General features: G+C 32.2%; 1 protein-coding gene across 1 annotated transcript in view; it reads right to left on the bottom strand.

Moving 5' to 3' along the window:
* Positions 1-14,103, bottom strand: part of SCN7A (sodium voltage-gated channel alpha subunit 7) — a 56,039-nt gene extending 41,936 nt beyond the window's left edge. Inside the window, exons 1-6 of the mRNA XM_081242227.1 lie at positions 13,870-14,103; positions 10,735-10,847; positions 10,148-10,237; positions 9,636-9,764; positions 8,140-8,231; positions 2,000-2,206 (exon numbers count right to left, since the gene is read on the bottom strand). Of these exons, the coding sequence (XP_081098353.1) occupies positions 2,000-2,206; positions 8,140-8,231; positions 9,636-9,764; positions 10,148-10,237; positions 10,735-10,847; positions 13,870-14,094 (856 nt within the window). The 5' untranslated portion in view covers positions 14,095-14,103. The remainder of the gene's footprint in view (positions 1-1,999; positions 2,207-8,139; positions 8,232-9,635; positions 9,765-10,147; positions 10,238-10,734; positions 10,848-13,869) is intronic.
* Positions 14,104-21,609: the final 7,506 nt, after the last annotated feature.

Here is a 21,609-nt window from a genome sequence, read left to right as displayed (position 1 = left end):
ATCCACCTACTCCAGCCAGGTATGACCAGACCCTGAAAGAAAAATTCCCAAGACTAATTTACTTGAAAACTGAGGATTATTCCTTCCAGGGTTTATTCCTGATGATCTTCCTGAACAGAAGACCAGAGTTTTCTGTCTCTGGGTTTAATTTCCATTCTCTTCCCACTTTGCAGCTTATTTTTCTACAATGAGTGTCCAGTGCCGCCTAATTATTTGTCCTGATATCACCTAGTTTCAATCATAATCTGAGATAATCTGAGTCATAGCCCATAGAATTCATCCAGGTATTTTTATCTGCTATCAATTAAAATTTAAATTGTGTATTTATAGATATCAGTTACCAGGGATGGGAACATACACGGTTAGTAGCATTGATTTTTAGGTTCTGAATTCAAATCACAAAAATCAAACCCATGAGATCAGTCCTGGTGAGTGTGTGTGTGTGTGTGTGTATACAAAATTGAATTACACCAATCTCAGAAAATGTCACTTTAATTTGTCACCTAAAATAATTTTAGAAGAATTTAAAAATCATAGTTAGGAACCATTAATCAAAACTTTTGAGTGACAGTCAAAAACCAAATGAAATTTGACATTAAAACTAGGCAGTTCCAAGTGTTCTTCTAAATACAAGGACTATGACATGGAAATTAGGTTAAATAGTGTTTTGCAAATATATTTCTAGCAATTCCTAACATGCTATTTGAGAAAATGGAATGACTAGAATTGGACAAATATTAAAGTGATAATCTTTAAAATGATTTCATTATAATATACATACTTTAACAAAGAAAAGAACTTGGACTCTATTTTCTTAGCAATAACCAGTGAAGTAGCAAAATTTGTTTATTTTTTAGTAATTAGCATATTTTTATTACAACATCAAAGAAGCTAAAAGGGGATTTCAATTGGAATCTAAGATTTAACATCCATCTCCTATTGTTCTTATCACTAGAATTAAGACCATGAAATAGACCTACATAATAAGGAAACATTTCACATATGTACTAATAATTTTGCATTACTTGAATCATAATCATATTATGAGGTAAACCAAAGAGTAAAATTTATTAAGATTTGTTTTAGAACTTATTAAATCCAAAGTATAAATAAAATTAAGGTAGAAGCACTACTTGAGGTTTATCAATATTTTATTTTTATAAGTTGAACAATATGCTTTTGGTTTTTTCTAAATACTGTCAGAAAGGAGCTGATGATTTTAATATGAGGGAAAAATCTAATAAGAGAGTATGGCCTGGTGAAAAGGGAATGGGTTTTAAAGCCAGATGGAGCTTGGCTAGAATCCTAGTTTTGCCACCATGTGGTTATAGTATGCTAGAACATTCACAGAATTTCCCTTTACTTCTGTTTCTCTGTTGGTAACAGGGGTTATTCATGTCTTCTCTGCAGGATTATAGTGAAGATATGTGATCAGGCATGTGATTTACTTATGTATAAGGGCTAAGCAATACTTGTTTGACATTATTTCTGTTAGCCTAAAATATTTTCATTATTCATCAGAGTATAACTCAAAGCATTTAAAGTGAGCAGCAGCAATTGAAATACAACAATAGTAAGAATTTCTATATTGTAGGTCATTTTTTGATTTATATGATCACGCCAAAGTTTCTAATGTGTACACTTACATTTAAATTTTAAACAACTTTATCGAAGAAAGGTAGTATCATGAGGATTGTACTCTGATAAAATTGCAGTTAAGACTGGTCATATTTATTTATTTATGAAAGGATAAAATTTGCAAGTTTTAGCAATTCCAAACGTAGGTTTCCCTGATTTAACTGTCTGAAGACTTGGAACTTTATTATCCTGATAAAAGAAACTGATCCAGATTAGTACTTGAGCATAGTTATGGCATTTATATGAAGGTTGTTCTGAAGTTAAATTTGTTCTGAAATTGAATGTCCAATATTTCTGTGAAGAATATTTTGCCAGTAAGAAAAGTTTGAATTTTTTTGATATAGATGCAAGGGATTCTTACCTCGAATATAATATGGGTTTCCAGTTCTGTTGTGCAGTGTTTCAGTTTCATTTTCTTGGGGCCATCGCAAACATTTATGCTTCAGGTTGCCCATGAAGAGCCCCATCCCAATTAGAGAAAATATGCTCAGAAAGAAGAGAGTTAGGATAATGACCCCAGTGAGTTTCTTCAAACAATGGATCAGGATCCCTACAAAAGACTTCAGACCTGAAAAGAGAAAGGTTTGTTTTCGATAAAATAAAATATCTTAGTAAAGCAGGATTAGCAAACTTCTCCCATGGCAAATGCAGATGCCATCAAAATCAATAGCTTTGTGTTTTATAATTTAATCCACCATGATCTAGGTCCAATGACTAAAATGAATAAAACCCTTAACTTTGAGGTTTCTGTATTATTGCTAATTTATTACACCTGTCAATAATTTATTTATTTATTTTATTTTTTGGCGGTATGCGGGCCTCTCACTGTTGTGGCCTCTCCCGTTGCGGAGCACAGGCTCTGGACACGCAGGCTCAGTGGCCATGGCTCACGGGCCTAGCTGTTCCGTGGCATGTGGGATCTTCCCGGACCGGGGCACGAACCCGTGTCCCCTGCATCGGCAGGCGGACTCTCAACCACTGCGCCACCAGGGAAGCCCTCCTGTCAATAATTTAGACATAACTTAGTATTTTTAAATTAGTTATTTGTTTGTTTCACTTTACTACATAAAGAACAGGCCTTCTCTCTTGGCTATTGCTTTTCATACTAATCACCATTATTTATAAGCATAGGTAAAGGCGTAGAGTTAAAAATTAACATGGGTTGCAAATGTTGAAACAAGAAATAGTTTGAAATAGCAGTATTCTATACATTCTTTCATTAACTTTTTTTAAACATCTTTATTAGAGTATAATTGCTTTACAATGGTGTGTTAGTTTCTGCTTTATAAAGGAGTGATCAGTTATACATATACATATATCCCCATACCTCTTCCCTCTTGCATCTCCCTCCCTCCCACCATCCCTATCCCACCCCTCTAGGTGGTCACAAACCAGCGAGCTGATCTCCCTGTGCTATGCGGCTGCTTTCCACTAGCTATCTATTTTACGTTTGGTAGTGTATATATGTCCATGCCACTCTCTCACTTTGTCACACCTTACCCTTCCCCCTCCCCATATTCTCAAGTCCATTCTCTACTAGGTCTGTGTCTTTATTCCCATCTTGCCCCTAGGTTCTTCATGACGATTTTTTTTTCTTAGATTCCATATATACGGTTAGCATACGGTATTTGTTTTTCTCTTTCTGACTTACTTCACTCTGTATGACAGACTCTAGGTCCATCCACCTCACGACAAATAACTCAATTGCGTTTCTTTTTATGGCTGAGTAATATTCCATTGTATATATGTGCCACATCTTCTTTATCCATTCATCTGTTGATGGACACTTAGGTTGCTTCCCTCTCCTGGCTATTGTAAATTGAGCTGCAATGAATATTTTGGTACATGATTCTTTTTGAATTATGGTTTTCTCAGGGTATATGCCCAGTAGTGGGATTGCTGGGTCCTATGGTAGTTCTATTTGTGGTTTTTTAAGGAACCTCCATACTGTTCTCCATAGTGGCTGTCTTTTTAAGAACTTTTTAGGAACTCAATTTTTGGAGCTGATTAAGTAAAACATGAAAAACTTTTAATGATTAGAAATGAGAATAACACATAACTGTAATTATATGTGTCTGAATTTATATCAGAATACTTACTAATCAAGAATTCAACTTTAAAGCTAGATTTATTTAAGAACATTCATTTTTCTAATTATTAAATAATACATGCTCAATTTTGAAAACATAGAAAACAAGAAGATACAACAAAAACCTCATAATTAAATTTCATAGATGAAACTACTATAAGCCCTCCTTCCTCCCTTGCTTCCTTCTTCTTTCCATCCTTCCTTCGTTAGTTCCCTCCTTCCTTCCTTCTCTTTTTCCCTTGCTCCTTTTTTATTTGTTGGTCTGTTTAAATTTATGATCCTAATAACTGCTCAGCTCAACAATGGATGAGAATATACTAGCTCTGTGACGTTGAGCAAGTTACCAACATTTCCATGCTTGTTTTATTATTTTTTAAATGGGTATAATGATACCTATTTCATATATCATTGTGAGAATTGAAAATCTGTTTTTTAAATGACCTCCTCAGATGATTAGATTTCGTGAGTGTAATAGAATAGGGTTGAAATAAAGTTATTCTTGTGGTTACAGAAATGTGATATCTGGAGTAGATACACACTTTTAATTGCTATCATACCGAAATACATATTTATAGCTACTTTTGCTACCCCGAATAATACTATTAATTTTTTTTTGCCATATGCAAGTCTTTTTAAAGTATTACATTAGAAATGGAATTTCTGTATCAAAATGTATGACCATATTTAAGTATCGATTCATACGTTCAAATTGTTGAGGTGTTGAACCAATGCATAAACCAGAGACTATAAATATATAGTCAGGCCTTCACTAAAGCTAGGACATTTTTAAAAATATCATTGCCAATGTATTAGAAGAAAAATAGGATCATTTTACTTTGATGTAATTTCCATGATCACCATAATAAACTTTTAAAATACGTATAGCTGCACTGTGTATTTTTGTTTGATAACTGTCATGAGTCCTCTGTATATTTTTTACTGAAAAAATTTTTTCATATTGTTTTGTTGAAATTATCTTTAAGAATATATATGTGTGTATAAATTCATGCAAATATATTTTATTAATGATAGTAATATTATATAAAATATTTTTACAAATATATAAATTAAAATATACTTATAAATATATGAATATAAAATATTAATACTAACATAATTTATAAATATATTATATATAATATACATAAAGCCAAGCCTCTTGTGGAGCTTTAATTTTAGTGGTGACATTTTGATTAAAGGTAAAAAAAGTCAGCATCAAATTTTACAGAATCAAATTTATTAGTAATTTTCATTGTTATCTGCAATTCATTGTTATCTACCATTCAAAGTTCTGAGCCATATGCCAACTTTGATATTGATTTCCTGGTATAACTTTTTCCTTTTTTTTACTTTTAAACTTTCATTTTGTTTTAGTTTAGGTATATCTTTTGTGGACTTTAACTTATTTTTAATTTAATTTTAAAGTCTCTACATCTTGACAGACTATTTTTACCCAATTATATTCATTTCTATAAATTGGCTTTATTGTTGGATTGGCCTTTATCATTACTTTCTTTTTGATTTTTATATTCCCCTTATGATTTACTATGTGTCCTATTCTTTCTAAATAAACTTTAATTTCTTTTTTCCCTCTAGTATTTTAGATAAAGTATATCTATTTTGAGAACCTGATCAAACTTAAGTTCTTATTTTGGAAAAGCATGTACTCTCTACATCAAAAATAAAACTGTATCTACTATAGTCTCACCATATAAGATAAGGAAATAACCATATTTACTTTCTCACATTTCTCTATTCCTACTTCTCAGTTTTTGTTTATTTATATAATTTAGGACTTTTAACCTAGTTATAATTGTTGAATTTTATGTATTTTGCAGTATAACTTATCTTTCATGATTTATAGGAAAGGTAACATTCAAATCATTACAAAGACTTGTCAGGAAACATAAATTCATGCAAATAGGGAGTGGAGGATACTTGAATGAATATGCCTGACTTAAAGAGGCAGCTGCTCCTCAACTACAGTTGGTAGTTGCCACGCAAGAATGCTGATGATTCATCCAAGTTAATTTAGAATTTAATGTTAAAATCATCAGATTTTTATAATCTATTTCAAATTTTTCTTAAAAAAGTAAAATACGTCTCTAGTTGAAGAATAAACCACAGACGTCCATGTTATAACTTCTGATTTATAATATTTGCGTTCTGTTTTGCAACCCACTAACAACCGTAATTTGGAATTCATTCTCTGTTGAAACGATTTCAGAGTTCATTCCATTCCTTTGGTACTAAATCTTCCCATTGTTGAATATTTTATTTTCATAGTTTCAATTTTCAGCAGATACTCAGGAACGATCCGTGTAAAATTTCAGAATTCTTGGATGGCTGAGGATATTATTCTGTAGATTTCCCATATGAATGGCAGACAGGTATAGAATTCTGGTGTCACAACCTCCCCATCTACATTTCCCCTCAGCTCTGAAACTCCACTGCCTACTCATGTTTAATATTATCAAGAGGTGTGCATAACCTTTCCATAGGCTCGTTTTCTTCGCTCTTTTGCTTGTAGGTTTTATAATGCTTTTTCTCTTTAATACTTTAAATTTACAAAATTTTATAATATGTGTAAGTGTATCTGTTACTTTTTTTAAAATCTAGTATAAGATGAGTCCTTTCCATTTGTGACTAAGGTCTTTCTCAGGTTAAGGGACTTGAAAATTTCTAATGTATTTTTGAATAATTTGTCTTTCATATTTAATCTGTTCTCTTTTATTTAGGGTCACCAATTATCCATATAATGGAACTTGGTTTTGTCTTCCTTCATTAATCCATCCCATTTTTGGTTCTACTGGGTCTCTAGTTTTTCTTCACATGAGTGGTTTATTTACTACACCATAATATTATACAGATAATGCTATATATTTTACTACTTCTATTACCATCAAAAGGTCACCAAGGATATTATAATTTTTACTTTTTTTGTCTTAAATGTATTTTTATTTGTCTATTTTATGATTTCATTTTCATCTTCTACTTGAGAGTCTAAGTTTTTTTCTATTGGGACTACAAAACTACAAAAGAGATTATTTCTTTTGCTTGCATCTATTCCTTAGAGCATATTTTTAAAAGAAAAAAAAAAGGATTATTTTCATTCTCTTGAATAGTATGTTTTTCCTTCTGTATTGCAAAATATTTTCATATACTCTATATTGCTGGTATGTGCCTTATTTTCTCCTTTGAAACAAACAGCAGGTCCTATCAGCCTGTGTGCTCCCAATTCTAGTTACTGTATTCTTCTTGTATTAACTTGGATTTACCTGAATTATTCTACAATCTTTACCTCTGATTCTAAGATGAAGATGAAGGTGATACAATTTTATGTTCTAGTAATTTACGGAGAGTAGAAGAGAGTTAGGACTGTGAAAATTCCTGCCAGGGCAGTTCTCACTGCTGGTTTCTTCACTGTGTTTGGTGAAGCTGCCATGCCACATACCATTTTTATCAAACAGCTTTATTGAGATATAATTTATAAACCATACAATTCACCTGTTTAATGTGTACTATTTAATGGTTCAGTATATCCATAAGGTTAGGCATCCATTACCATATTTCTCCAATCTTTTTTTGCTGTTTTGCCCAGCCTGTTCTCCAAGTACAGAGTATGCAATATATCTGGCCTTTTTCATGATGTTCCAGTGGATGAAAGTTGCCTGTAGATCTTACTTTTGGTATTATCACACTTGCCTGTGGGTTTATTCGTTCAACTATTTCATAATACCTCTGACTCATAGCAGCCAAAAAAACTCTGGGTCAAGTTTTCCTAGCTGATTGTTTTTATTCATTCAGAACAACAAATCAGAAGGTATTGGTAGACTTCTTTAAGATTCTTTCAGGAATGGGAGGTGTAAATTATTTGTCAGCTTCTTCCATCAATGTGGTCACAGCTCTACTTTATTTAGCAGAACCTTCTTAAACTTTGTGGCATGTGGAATGCATCCTATCCAAGCACTGACAGCAAAAGGGAATTTATTTTATTTTATATTGCTTTGTTCATTTCAACTGGTTTTTAGACACAGTGAGGAAAAGAAGAGGCCAGATTAGATATCTGTCTAAACTGCTATCTCTCTCAGAAGTCTAAGGACAATTTTATAAGTTCATATTTAAGACAAAAGAATAAGTAAAAAACAAAAAAATAGAAAAATAATATATTTTGATTGAGCTCTATATTTTATTATCAAAAGAATTGAACCCACTTCAAATAAGTAAAAAATGTGATATTTCTTTCTTGCCGTTCCAGGAGTGACTGAAATAAATTTGAAAATCAGGTAATTCATTTATTCCAAAGCTGAAACACTGTTCAATTTAACATTTCTTCAAGCAATAATAGGGGTGTTCAGATGAATACACGGAAGTACATAAAACAAAATGAAGAACTCAATGCTTTTTCTTACCTTGGTTTAAAGGAATAATTTTCAAAATTCTCAAATTTCTTGTAATTCGAAATATTGAAATGAAGTTTGGAGGTGAATATCTTGATATATGCCTGTGGGATTAAATTGGAGTCATTTAGAAGTCATATTGAGTTTATATTACTTATCTTTGGCTCTTTATACTGTTTGAAACTTATTTTTAAAACCATATATCCAAATGTTTCACTTGCTTTTATTATTGCATTTTGCAGTTTTATTATTGATTGGAAGGGAAAGACTGCTATAGTGCAAGGTATCCAAGTAAATATTAATCTACAAACAAATTATGAGAGTTTATAAAAGCTTGACACTCTGAGTAGTCATAATTCCATCAAATACTCTATATTATGTTCATAAATATTTTGAATCTAATTGGTGAAGAGATAGTTAAAAATAAGGAAATCCATAGTTTTTTAAAGGAATAAAATTTAAGTATTTAAACTTCTGGTGATGATAATGATGGTGATGAGGTGATGATGATGATGACAATGGTGATGGTGATGACAGCAGAAGTAAATGTGTATAGTGGTTAAGGACACAGACACTGTAGCCAGACTGACCATGTAGAAATACAGGCTCCACTATTTAAATTACTTAATCTTTCTTGCGTTAGTTTCCTCAAACGTAAAGTAAGGATAATAATACTTCCTAATTCTGAGGATTTGGGGGGATTAAATAAGTTAATATATGTAAAGTTCATAGCAAAGCACCTGGCACATACTAAGGGCTAAATGTTAGCTGTATTACCTAAGTGTTAGCTAATAGCAATGGCAAGAGCAGAAATAATAATAGTAATAGTAGAAGTAGCAGTGATAATAATTTCAATGATATTAGCTACTATTTTTTGACTGCTTACAACATGGCAGAAACTAATTAAGTTCTTTATAAAGGTTATTTCTTTTTTTAAAAAATTGACCCCAAGTCCACAAATAGAGTATTATTTTAAATTATTTTTAACAGAAGTTTGATGCCAGTGACAATTTCTTTAGCCATAAAATGAGTATACTAAGTAGAAGGATTAAATAAATCAATACACATGTAAATTATTAGAACTTAATGTATCATTTTAGAAAAATGTGTGCGTATAAAATATCTTATTCTGATAACTAGAGTATTTACTGTTTTTAAGCAATGTAGATTAGAGAAGAATCAAACACGCCAGGATCCTCTCTTAAACTCCCAGGAGATTTTCTGTTCACTGAAAATAATCACTTCAAATGCAAAAATTCAATCTCTATTGTTTTTGCTTCGGGTAGATTACAGAGATAATATCCCACTCCTTTAATTTTGAATGCATATTCTGAGGACTAGTTCAGTTGGAGCTGCCTAAGAGATCTCATTATGGCTATGATTTATGAATTATTCTTTACTCATAGAATTTTTGCAGGCAGAAAACTTTATCATCCTCAATATTTCTTTATGAAAAGCATTTTCTTAGCAAGGTATTAAGATGTTTGCAACTTAAAAGAAATACTCACTCAAACAAAGTTACACTGAAATCGAGCCAGTTCCATGGATCACCAAAGAAATAAAAAGATCCTGCCCAGATGCCTCTTGCAATGAGTTTTACAAGTATTTCAAATGTATAAATCCCAAGCAAAGTATTCCTGCAGAAAAGTTTTCATATAATAACTTTTCATATTAAAAGTGAGACTAATACATCATCATCTCTGAAGTAATATGTCGAGGATAATTATCTGGCAACCAAGCAACCAACCAACAACTCAACCAGACAACCATAGGATAGGGCTTTAGTTAGGGCTTCTAGAGTGGGCTATGTCTTACAGCATTAACCATGAAATTTGACTATCAATTAATTGTGGAATGTGTATAAATATTATATTACGTACAATGTATATTATATATTAAAATATTAATATTATATATTAAAATATTATAATATGTAATATATAATGTACTGTAACACAATGTGTTAAATATAAAATATAATCATATATGCAATTATACATAATAAAATTATATAACTTACTCTAATGCTGGCCCCCATTTTGGCAAATCAGTCATGGACATAAATATGCAGTCAATCAGGATGCTAATTAAAATTAACAGTCGGAAAAAGGTAAGTTATCGTCAAGGAATAATGTTAATAAAAACAATATTGGAAATACATGTTTCTATAATCTGTTTATATGTATTTACACATATGAGATCACATAGTTTCTTAAATGTCAAAAAAATATACTACTCATATTGAAAACAATGAGGATTACTAAGATTTGTTAACATTTACTACTGTTGTGTGTACTAGAAAAGAAAAAAAAATGTATATATATATTTTTGGCCACGAGGCATGTGGGATCTTAGTTCCTCGACCAGGGATCGAACTCGAGACCCTGCAGTGGAAGTGCGGAGTCTTAACTGCTGGACCACCAGGGAAGTCCCTAGAAAATATATTTTAAATGTACTTTCAAATATGGAACACAGTGCAGTTATAATCAAGATTTCAGTATGACCTAAAATGAATATTAATTAAAAAGAGAAAAAGACTGCAGCAACATCTGAATAGAATAGTTGCATTTGATATTAGTACAGTCTAAAACCAACAGAAAAGGATATGGATGTACCAAAATCTTAATGGTTGTTCTTCTAACTGAATTGAAAGGAGACAATGTACACCAGGTGGCACTGAATCTGAATATTGTTCTCTTTTTATTTAATACTATGAAAGTCTGTAAGAGGAAAAAAAGAACATCATGTGAAATGAAAAAAAAGAACATCAACTGAAATTAGAACTGAGAATTATGATCTCATCAATTATGAAGCACATTGCCAATGATCATTTCAGTCATGAAGTCTAACAGTTACACTCCTTACATTTTGATGTCCTTTTACAGACTAAATCAAATGGAAAGTTTTTTTAAAACTATTTTTACTTATAGTTAGCCTTATCTACCACTTTTTTTTACCAGTGTTCTACCTAAGAAAACTGTTTGCCATATACCAATCCTCAAGTCTTCCTGCAGAACTAATGTAATAGGAAGCAATCTATATCCAGATGGCTCGTGGGTATGCATTTAAGCATACTAAAATTCAGTGAATGTAAAATAAGTTAATTTTATTTTGAAGCAAATAAGGTGTGGGATTATAGTAGTAAAAGTGACCGAATGCACTCAAACATTACATTAATCATTAGTAATTACCTACGGTATAAAACCCCACTTGTAAGTTATCAATGACATAAACATATTTAAAACAGAAGTTTATATCATGTAAAACATATGTTGGCATATAGAAGCATTAAACCAAAAAAGGGAAAAATCAGAAACATTTAAAAAAGGACTTATGTATATGTGTGTATATGTATACGTGTGTAAAATATGGATACACAGTAAAAGTGTATATGTATATGTGTATGTCTGTATATATATATACACACACATATAAGTATATACACACATACATATGTGCACTTTTATTATATATACATACCCATTTGGAAAATTCATTTGTTGTGGTGTGTGCATAACTATATTATACATAGTAAACATTATATAGAGTATAATGTAACAGTAATGTAACAGTAATGTATAGTGTATAATGCAATGTGATAAAATATATTATAATATACTAAAATATATATTATATTTAATATATAATTATACAGAGGTGTATATGTGACTATACATTGGTATTTATATTTGTCTATATATACAAATATATATTCATTGATATTTTATGAATACCTATTCTAAATGGAAAACAAACCGTGCTCTGATTCTCCTCAATGGAACACTTTTCCAACATATAATTTGTGTGTATTTTGGCCTGATTGTAGTTATTGTCCCTCTTTCCATTTTAAAAGCAAAAAGGAAATTAAAAGGGCCAAATAAAATAAAACTGATTGTTTAAAATGCGCTTTCCATGTATTTTCCAAAACAATTTCAAACTTCACACAGGATGTAGCCAACCAGCTTATGTCTTTGTGAAGGAATGAGTAGTTCCAGATAGAAAAATTTTCTAGTTAATGTTTAAGTGCTGAAATTGTTCATTTCATTTGAGAATTATTTATTTGTATGCCATCTTTAACAGAGTAAACTAAATATAATTTAAATTTTAATATCTCTGTGTTATCACTAATAACAATACTTTTTATACTAAGGTATCCTTACTGTTTTTGGTTGTTTTTCAAAATCTTTGATTTTGTCTTCAGTAACACACCTAGATTTGTCTGCCATGTCTGTAAACACTACAAAGAACTCAGAACTCTGCTATAATAGAGTTACCTTTAAGGTTACTGTTATATCAACTGTTAATGACTTAAGCAGAGCAAAAGTGAAAGCGGAGATAATTGAGATGAGGACTTACATTTTCACTAAAATGTTCTTAAGGTTTTACAGGTGTTCTATAGCTAATGATGCATAATGCCCATGGAGGCTACCAGAGATACTGGAGTCTTTTGTTAATATATACATTTATACTGTAAATTGTCAACACGCTTCCACCATGCAAAGTATTCAAAAGAGTTGTGATTATACAAAATGCTCACTTTGCCTTCTGTCCAGAAAGTGATTCATTTCCATTTCACCCATTTGGTAAAATCACTGAACACTCTACAAGAATATCAAATTACATTTGTCTACAACGGGACTAATCCTCATCTCTCCCAAATTTGATCTTTCTTTATAGTTACTTCATTTTTGTCAGAAGCACTTCTATTCTTTCAAGCTGGAAACCTTGGCATTATTAATCAGTCTTCAAATCCTGCTATTTCTTCTCAGGTGTGTTACCTCTCTCTCCAAGACACTCCTACAATCCAGACCTCTTGACTTCAGGCCTCAGTTGTTTTCTCTCTAATTTCATCTTTCTGACCCTATCTCTTCCATGCAATAGTAATTTAGGAATCTCTAGATTAATCTTACTTAAACACTGCATTCATTACACCAGTACTTTGGCCACCACATTAAAGCCATGTTGCCATCTCTGTTATCTCATCTTATTTCCCACAATTTGCAACACAGCTACAGGGTTCTAGTTCTATCATCAGCCTGTCTCTTCCCTATTCAAGAATTAGTATCTGCTATTGACTGACTGTTCATTGAAGAGCTTCCCCTTGCCTTGTAAAAATGTGAAGTGTTCTCCAAGCTATAACTTAAATTCTATTTTCTTAGTAGAGACTCGTCCAGCTTTGTCAGTCTACACAGATCTCTGTCTTTTCTAAGCATAATTATTTTTATTTTTATCATTTTGTGCTTCTTTTTGGATTGTTCAAATATTTAGTAAGTTCCTCAAATCATTCTCTGGATAGATAGGCTGTGACTGTATGAATGAATAAAATTTATGAATGAAATATAGATTGGCTTTATTTTCCTAACTACCAAGTAAGCTCATCAAGTTGAACAGTTGAAATTGCTGTACGTAGTATGGAAATTTTATATGATAGTTATTTTAAAGTCAGTAATCTTAAGGAGCTAATCATTATGCTCACATAAAATAAATCATTTACATCAAGGCATAACAGTATAGCCTGTTACATACAAAGTAAAGTAACCCTAAGCAAACTAACCTACCAGGCAAATATTCAGTTTTGATAAAAACCTCAAATATGTGTGAAATTTCTTATACAGTTTTCTATAACTTAAAATTACCTCTTCACTTATTTTTCCATCTTCTTTCATCCTATCTCAATTACATTTTTCACATGTCTGGAAAATGAATAAAAATATAGTCATAATAAGTTTAATTAATCCTTACCATTTTATTCTTGTAGTATGGGTCCACATCTTCCAATGGCTCTGACACCATTGCTCTAGGAAGATTTCCATAAACAAATGGCAGCTGTTTTCCAACTTCCAAGTCGGTGTTTGGCTTTAAATCTTCTTTGTGTTCCTCACTGTGTTTTTTAGCACTATGCTGTTCCATAACTTCAAGAGACTCTCTGGTGAAGGGGACAAGGCCCTTAGGTCCTGGGGAAGCCATTTCCAATTTTGCACCTGAAAAGTATTTTCTTCAGTTCTAGATAAGATTTGTGTATATAAAGAAAATTTAAAAATTTTAGAAGTCTAGGATAGGAATAAAAGAGAAGAGTAAACTGAATAAAAGCATTCAAAGAAAATTCCTGAGTTTTAGAGAAATCTGAGTCATTAAACTTGGTTTTGTTTCACTTAATATTAGACTTAATTTGTAATTTCATGAATAACTCATTCTATTTCATTTATTCATCCACTGAATCCTCTTTCTTTTCCTGAAATCTGCCTTTCAGTTTCTCCCTTGTAATGAAAGAGTTCTAAAGTGGCTAGAGATTGTTGGAAGGCCAAATCCAATTATTTCACTCTCAGGTGTATTTAACTACTGACTAGACTTTCCTTCTCTAAACTCAGTTTTCATTGGCTCTGGGGCCCCCCTCTTCTTTATCTCTTCCTATAGCTCTGATTAATTCCTTTGACTTATTTTTTCCTCCGAAATTTTAACTTTGATATCCTTTAAAGTTCTGCTTTTCCCCTAGTTATATCCACCTTTTTGGTAAATACATAGGCAAACACAGAGTTTTAACCACTGTACATGGGTATTTACCAAGTACATTTCCCAAAATACTCCCTTCCCTCAGTCATCTATGTGGCAATCCACCAATAATAGCAATTTAACAAGTAAAAACAAAGTTTGTTGTTTTTCCCCAAGACTAGAATCACTCTTACCTTCTAGCCATTGTAAAAACAAAAACACACATATAAACTTATTACCTTGAAAATTACTCATGAAATGTTTTTCTTTGTCATTAATTCCTCTGAAAAAAATAGTTTTCTTACAATTATTTTCCATTAGGTATTTAAATATTATCGACTGTTCATATACCTACATCAAGATAGTCATCTTTGTAATTCTATCTCTGGATTGTTCTAGTAGTCTTTACAGGTCTCTCTCAATTCTAGTCTTTATCTACTTCAAGTCGTCCTATGGGTCACTCAATTAGTCTTCATTAAATACAATTTCATGCATCAATTCTCCATTTATGAACCTGGTTCTTTCCTCTCATATAAAATTATGTTCTTTTGCTGATTTTTCTCAGCCAAATTTCTGTCAAAACCTACCCTTCAAATGATCCTGCTCAGTGACAACTGACTGATTATACATTATACATACTTTATACATTCTCCTTAACCCCCTTTGTAATTTTATTATTGCAAATAAGGATAAGAAATTTTGTACTTGCTATATTTTGGAAGTGTTTGAGAAGGATAGGTGTCAGCTCTTCTCTAAATGTTTGATAGAATTCTCCTGTGAATCCATCTGGTCCTGGACTTTGGTTTGTTGGAAGATTTTTAATCACTGTCTCAATTTCAGTGCTTATGATTTGTCTGCTTATATTTTCTATTTCTTCCTGGTTCAGTCTCAGAAGGTTGTGCTTTTCTCAGTGTTTGTCCATTTCTTCCAGGTTGCCCATTTTATTAGCATATAGTTGCTTATAGTAATCTCTCATGATCCTTTGTATTTCTGCAGTGTCATTTGTTACTTCTCCTTTTTCATTTCTAATTCTGTTGATTTGAGAGTTTTCACTTTTTTTCTTAGAGTCTGGCTAATGGTTTATCAATTTTGTTTATCTTCTCAAAGAACCAGCTTTAAGTTGTATTGATATTTGCTATTGTTTTCTTCATTTCTTTTTCATTTATTTCTGCTCTCAATTTATGTTTTCTTTCCTTCTGCTAACTATGGGGTATTTTTTGGTCTTCTTTCTTCAATTGCTTTAGGTGTAAGGTTAGGTTGTTTATTTGAGATTTTTCTTGTTTCTTGAGGTAGGATTGTTTTGCTATAAACTTCCCTCTTAGAGCTGCTTTTGCTGCATCCCATAGGTTTGGGGCTGTCGTGTTTTCATTGTAATTTCTTCTAGGTATTTTTTGATTTCCTCTTTGATTTCTTCAGTGATCTCTCGGTTATTTAGTAGCATATTGTTTAGTCTCCATGTGTATTTTTTGGAGTTTTTTTCCTGTAATTTATATCTAGTCTCATAGCATTCTGGTCAGAAAAGATACTTGATACGATTTCAATTTTATTAAATTTACCAAGGCTTGATTTGTGATCCAAGATATGATCTATCCTGGAGAATGTTCCATGAGCACTTGAGAAGAAAGTGTATTCTGTTGTTTTTGGATGGAATGTCCTATAAATATCAATTAAGTCCATCTTGTTTAATGTGGCATTTAAAGCTTGTGTTTCCTTATTTATTTTCATTTTGGTTGATCTGTCCATTGATGAAAGTGGGGTGTTAAAGCCCCTACTATGTTTGTGTTACTGTTGATTTCCCCTTTTATGGCTGTTAGCATTTGCCTTGTGTATTGAGGTGCTCCTATGTTGGGTGCATAAATATTTACAATTGTTACATCTTCTTCTTGGAATGATCCCTTGATCATTATGTAGTGTTCTTCTTGGTCTCTTGTAATAGTCTTTATTTTAAATCTATTCTGTCTGATATGACAATTGCTACTCCAGCTTTCTTTTGATTTCTATTTGCATGGAATATCTTTTTCCGTCCCTTCACTTTCAGTCTGTATGTGTCCCTAGGTCTGCAGTGGGCCTTTTGTAGATAGCATATATATGGGTCTTGTTTCTGTAACCATTCAGTCAGTCTATGTCTTTTGGTTGGAGCATTTAATCCATTTACATTTACATTTAAGGTAGTTATAGATATGTGTGTTCCTATTACCATTTTCTTAATTTTGGGGGGTTTGTTATTGTAGGTCTTTTCCTTCTCTTGTGTTTCCTGCCTAGAGAAGTTCCTTTAGCATTTGTTGTAAAACTGGTTTCGTGGTGCTGAATTCTTTTAGCTTTTGCTTGTCTGTAAAGGTTTCAATTTCTCCATGAAATCTGAATGAGATCCTTGCTGGGAGAGTAATCTTGGTTGTAGGTCTTTCCCTTTAATCATGTCCTTTTAATCACTTTAAACATGTCCTGCCACTCCCTTCTGGCTTGCAGAGTTTCTGCTGAAAGATCTGCTGTTAACTTATTTAACTTATTTTGATTAATTTACTGTGTTTGGGGTCTCCTTTTTTCAGGCTGCAGGTTTGTAGTTCCTGTTGTTTTTGGTGTCTTCCCCCAGTCAGTAAGGTTGGTTCAGTGGCTTGTGTAGGCTTCCTGGTGGAGGGGACTGGTGCCTGCATTCTGGTGGATGAGGCTGGATCTTTTCTTTCTGGTGGGCAGGACTGAGCCCAGTCGTGTGTTTGGGGGTGTTTGTGAACTTATTATGATTTTAGGCAGACTCTCTGCTAATGGGTGGGGTTATGCCCCTGTCTTGCTAGTTGTTTGGCATGGGGTGTCCAGTAGTGGAGCTTGCTGGTCATTGAGTGGAGCTGGGTCTTAACGTTGAGACAGAGATCTCTGGAAGAGCTCTCACTGATTGATATTACATGGGTTGGGAGGTCTCTGGTGGTCCAATGTCCTGAACTCGGCTCTCCCACCTCCGAGGCTCAGGCCTGACACCTGGCCAGAGCACCAAGACCTTGTCAGCCACATGGCTCTCACCAGACAGAATTCTGCAGTCTTCCTCTCTGAAGCATTCAGAAGTGCTATTAAGAGGTGCATTCTCAGAAAAAAAAAATTCTCCCTAAAACAGACTTTAAGCATTTGAGTATGAGACAATATTTACTGTAATAAATATGGCAATTATAATTATAGTTACACTTGCTGAGTGAGTACAATTTCAAGGCACTCGACTAGATGTTTCTAACTCTATTACCTCATATTTTCATGTATTACCCTTGTGATCACCATTTTACAAATGAGGAGAGAGAGATTGATGAGTTTCATGACTTTATCATTGTACAACTAGATAAGTAGTGAAGATAGATGCTAGTGCAGTTGTGTCCAAATCTAAATTTGGGTACCTCTAAACTATACCACAAAAGTGCTTACAAGCTGTAAAATTTTAAGACAAGTGTAAGCAATTGATTCCTATGTATGGCTACTTTAGAGATATCCAAAAGCCAATGGGCTTACTAGGATAACTTGCTTCACTGAGTAGCTAACAGGTTGATGTCAGATAGGACTGTCTAGAAATTTTCTTTGTGTAAGTGTTGTCAAAATCAAACATTTTGTAAAATTTTGTAAAATAGAAGGTGAGCAAGCATAGTGGACATTAATTTGGAAGGAGGAGGTGCTGCCTAGCATGGTGACCCTGTACGTAGATTTAGGGAATTTATTACTGTATGAATCATGGTGGGAGACCTCCTGCAATACAAGTGAAAAAGACCAGATAATGACTTTTCCAGGATCTTATGGATCTAGGAAGTGACCACATGACCTTGGCTGAGCCAATCAAATATATTAGCTCAAGATTTCTACTTTGAATTTAATGACACAAAATAAGAGAGTCAGTGGAGAATCCCTATTTGCAAGAGAGTCAGAAGCTTCAACTTTTCAGCAGTTTAGGGAGCAATAGTAGCAATGGAGTCAGTAGCAGTGCCTAGAGCTATATTTTTGGTGGTTTTAGCTGAGGTATTATTAATGTCAAGTGAACTGATTCTGCCATATGATATTGGCTTTGATCTTGGCTGTGACTTAGTTCTCCCCCCCATTACCCCTTCCCCATTTTTTCTGTGGATGCCCAGATTTAAGATTATTGAGAGTTGAGTTTTAATCTATCACGTGATTTCATTCCCCTGAGACTGATTTTGTTACTGTCATTAAGTATAATTTGAATCATTAGTATAATATAGAATCTACATAAAAACTGTAGTTTCAAATCAGAATGGGAAAATAGAGGTTATTAAATAGCTTATGTAAGGAAGTATGTGGAAATGCTTTTTTCCCAGCATTTTCACAATTAGGGGGAGCATTCTCTTTCTGTCAGTCATTTAAAATAAAATTGATACTCAATTTTCTATAAAGACTTGAAGTATGACAGAGAGAATGCAAATGAACTTGGTTTTACTTTTCCTTTACAGGCATTTTGAAGTTTGGGCATTCTCTGCCTTCTAGTTATGCTGATGGTGTGGGTTTTGTGTGGTTTTATTTGTTTTTCTTTTTTTGGACTGTATTCCTTGTGTAGTATATATATGAAGGATCAGAATTAGGCAGTTCCCATTATCCTTGGCTCCATCCACTTATATCCAAATAAAAGTTAGATGGCTCAATGATTCAAATCAAAATAAAATTTATAAAAACACCAAACAATGAAACTTATAAAAGAAATCATAAGTAAACATGTTTATAATAATTTAAAATGGAAGCCCTAGTTTAATAAAGCAAAGTCCTGCCTAGGATGTGAGGAAATAAAGCACTCTAATAAACTTTTTTGGTAGAGTTAAATTCGTACAAATTTCTTAGAAGGTAATCTGATACTAGTTCTCTAAATTAAAATGTATATACCTTACCCTTGCAATTTGAGCAACAGGAACTTACCTCACAGGTACATTTCAAACCAATTTATATGCACAACACTGTTCAGAGTAGTATTTTGATAGCTAAGAATAGAAGCAATTAACATGTATTTCAGGTACAGCTGCTAAAAAATATATATTTTAAAGTATATGCACATAGAATTATTTTTAAAATAGAAACAAGTGTTAACTAGAAAATGATGTGATTCTTAATATCTTTATAAATTAAAAAAAAACTAATAGTTGATTTCTAACTATGTACATAGATCACAGGTTCTGACAGTGAGGTCTATAACATCTGGATTTTAGGACTTACTACCATATCATATAGAGAATATGGAATATGGAGAAGTACCAGTTTAGAGATTATAGGAGGGAGAGATAATGTTTTGTATTTTGGGGATTTGAGGTCCATCTGAAATATCCAAAAGTAAAAATTCAGAGATTAATTGGAAATTTGGACCTGGAGCTTAATAAAGAAAATTAAACTGTATATATGTGTATATGTTTTATATATATACCTAAATATATGTGTATATATGAGTGTGTGTATATATACATACTATATATGGTTATATAGTTATATGATATATAAATAGCTGAAAAGAAGAAAAACGATTATGTGCATTTGCAAAATGTGTGGAACTCTTTATAGACTGATTTCAATGACAGCCTATTGAAAAGGATCTACCTAAAACAACCTTTTTGATGGAAAAAAATAGTTTAGAAAGCAAATTATTTTATATATCACTACTAATTAATGTTTTAAATCATATCAGTTAAATATTAACAAGGGATATCATAGTCAAAATAGTAAAAGCACTTTAAAAAATAATATATTATATATATAATATATTATATATTTTATATTAGGAAACAATGGTAACAATAATCACTATTCTTCTAGTCTTAAAAGAACAGAAACCAGAAGACAATGTAACGATCTTTAAAGTGTTGAAAGTAAAAAAAATGTAAGGCTGGGATTACACATACACCAAAATTACCCTTCAAGAATGAAGGCAAAATATATTTTCAAATGTTTCAGATGGAAATTTAGATCTCTAGGAAGGAATGAAGAGAAAGAGAAATGATAAACATGTAGGAGAGTATAAAAAATATAAAGCATAATTACCAAAAATTGGAAGCAGCCCAGTTGTCCATCCATAGACTAGATAGAAAAATTAAAACTGTGGTATATTTATACAACAGAACACAATCCTGTGATAAAAATGAATGAACTACAGATGCACATAAAAATGAGAGTCCAAAAACATTATGCCAAGTGAAAGAAGCCTTACACTAAAGATTACAAACTACATGATCCATTTAATATGAAATGCTAGAACAGACAAAATTAATTTCTAGGAGTGAAGTAGGAACTGACTGGGAGATTGGAGGAATGATGGAACTTTCTCAGGTGACAGTAATGTTCAACATCCTGAGGGTTTGGAGCACACAGGTATATATGTTTGTCAAAACTGATAAAATGATACCCTTAAGGTTTGTGGATTTTACTTGGCTTTACCTTTAAAAAGCCCACAAACAAATACTGAATTCTAGTTAACTATATGAACTATTAAGTGTTTATGGGTGAGGCCTAATGGTATTTGCAACTTATTTTGAAAGGCATCAAAAAATAAGAATTAATTGATGGTTTGAGTAATGCACAGACATGTGATAAAATAAATATTATAAAATTACAATTGAAGATTCTAGGTGTTGAGTGTATGGGTGTCCATTGTACAGTTCTGTCAATTTTTCTACATGTTTGAAATACTTTATAATAAATATTTGAAAAAAAAGTTTGGTTTTGGAGCTCTTGTCTGGATTCAAATCTGGGCTTTAGAACTTTCTAACTGTGACCTTGAGCAAGGCACTTAACCTCTCCATGCCTCATTTTCCTCAACTGTAAAATGGGAATAATAAGAGTACTTACTTCATAAGGTAATATGAGCACTGAATGAGTTAATAAATATAAAGCACCTAAAACAGTGCCTGCCAGGTATTACATACTCAGTAAGTACTAGTTGTTATTTTTAATCCTTTAAAGCATAATATTTTTTGTTTAACAATCTTTTTAATTAAAATTATTTCTCAGAATTTATAACAGGAATATGCAAAATAT

The sequence above is a fragment of the Mesoplodon bidens genome (assembly GCF_964165515.1).
Source record: "Mesoplodon bidens genome assembly, chromosome: 8".
In the NCBI taxonomy this organism is placed as follows: domain Eukaryota; kingdom Metazoa; phylum Chordata; class Mammalia; order Artiodactyla; family Ziphiidae; genus Mesoplodon; species Mesoplodon bidens.
The sequence above is the reverse complement of the archived record's forward strand: the minus strand, read 5'-3'. Positions and strand labels throughout refer to the sequence as shown.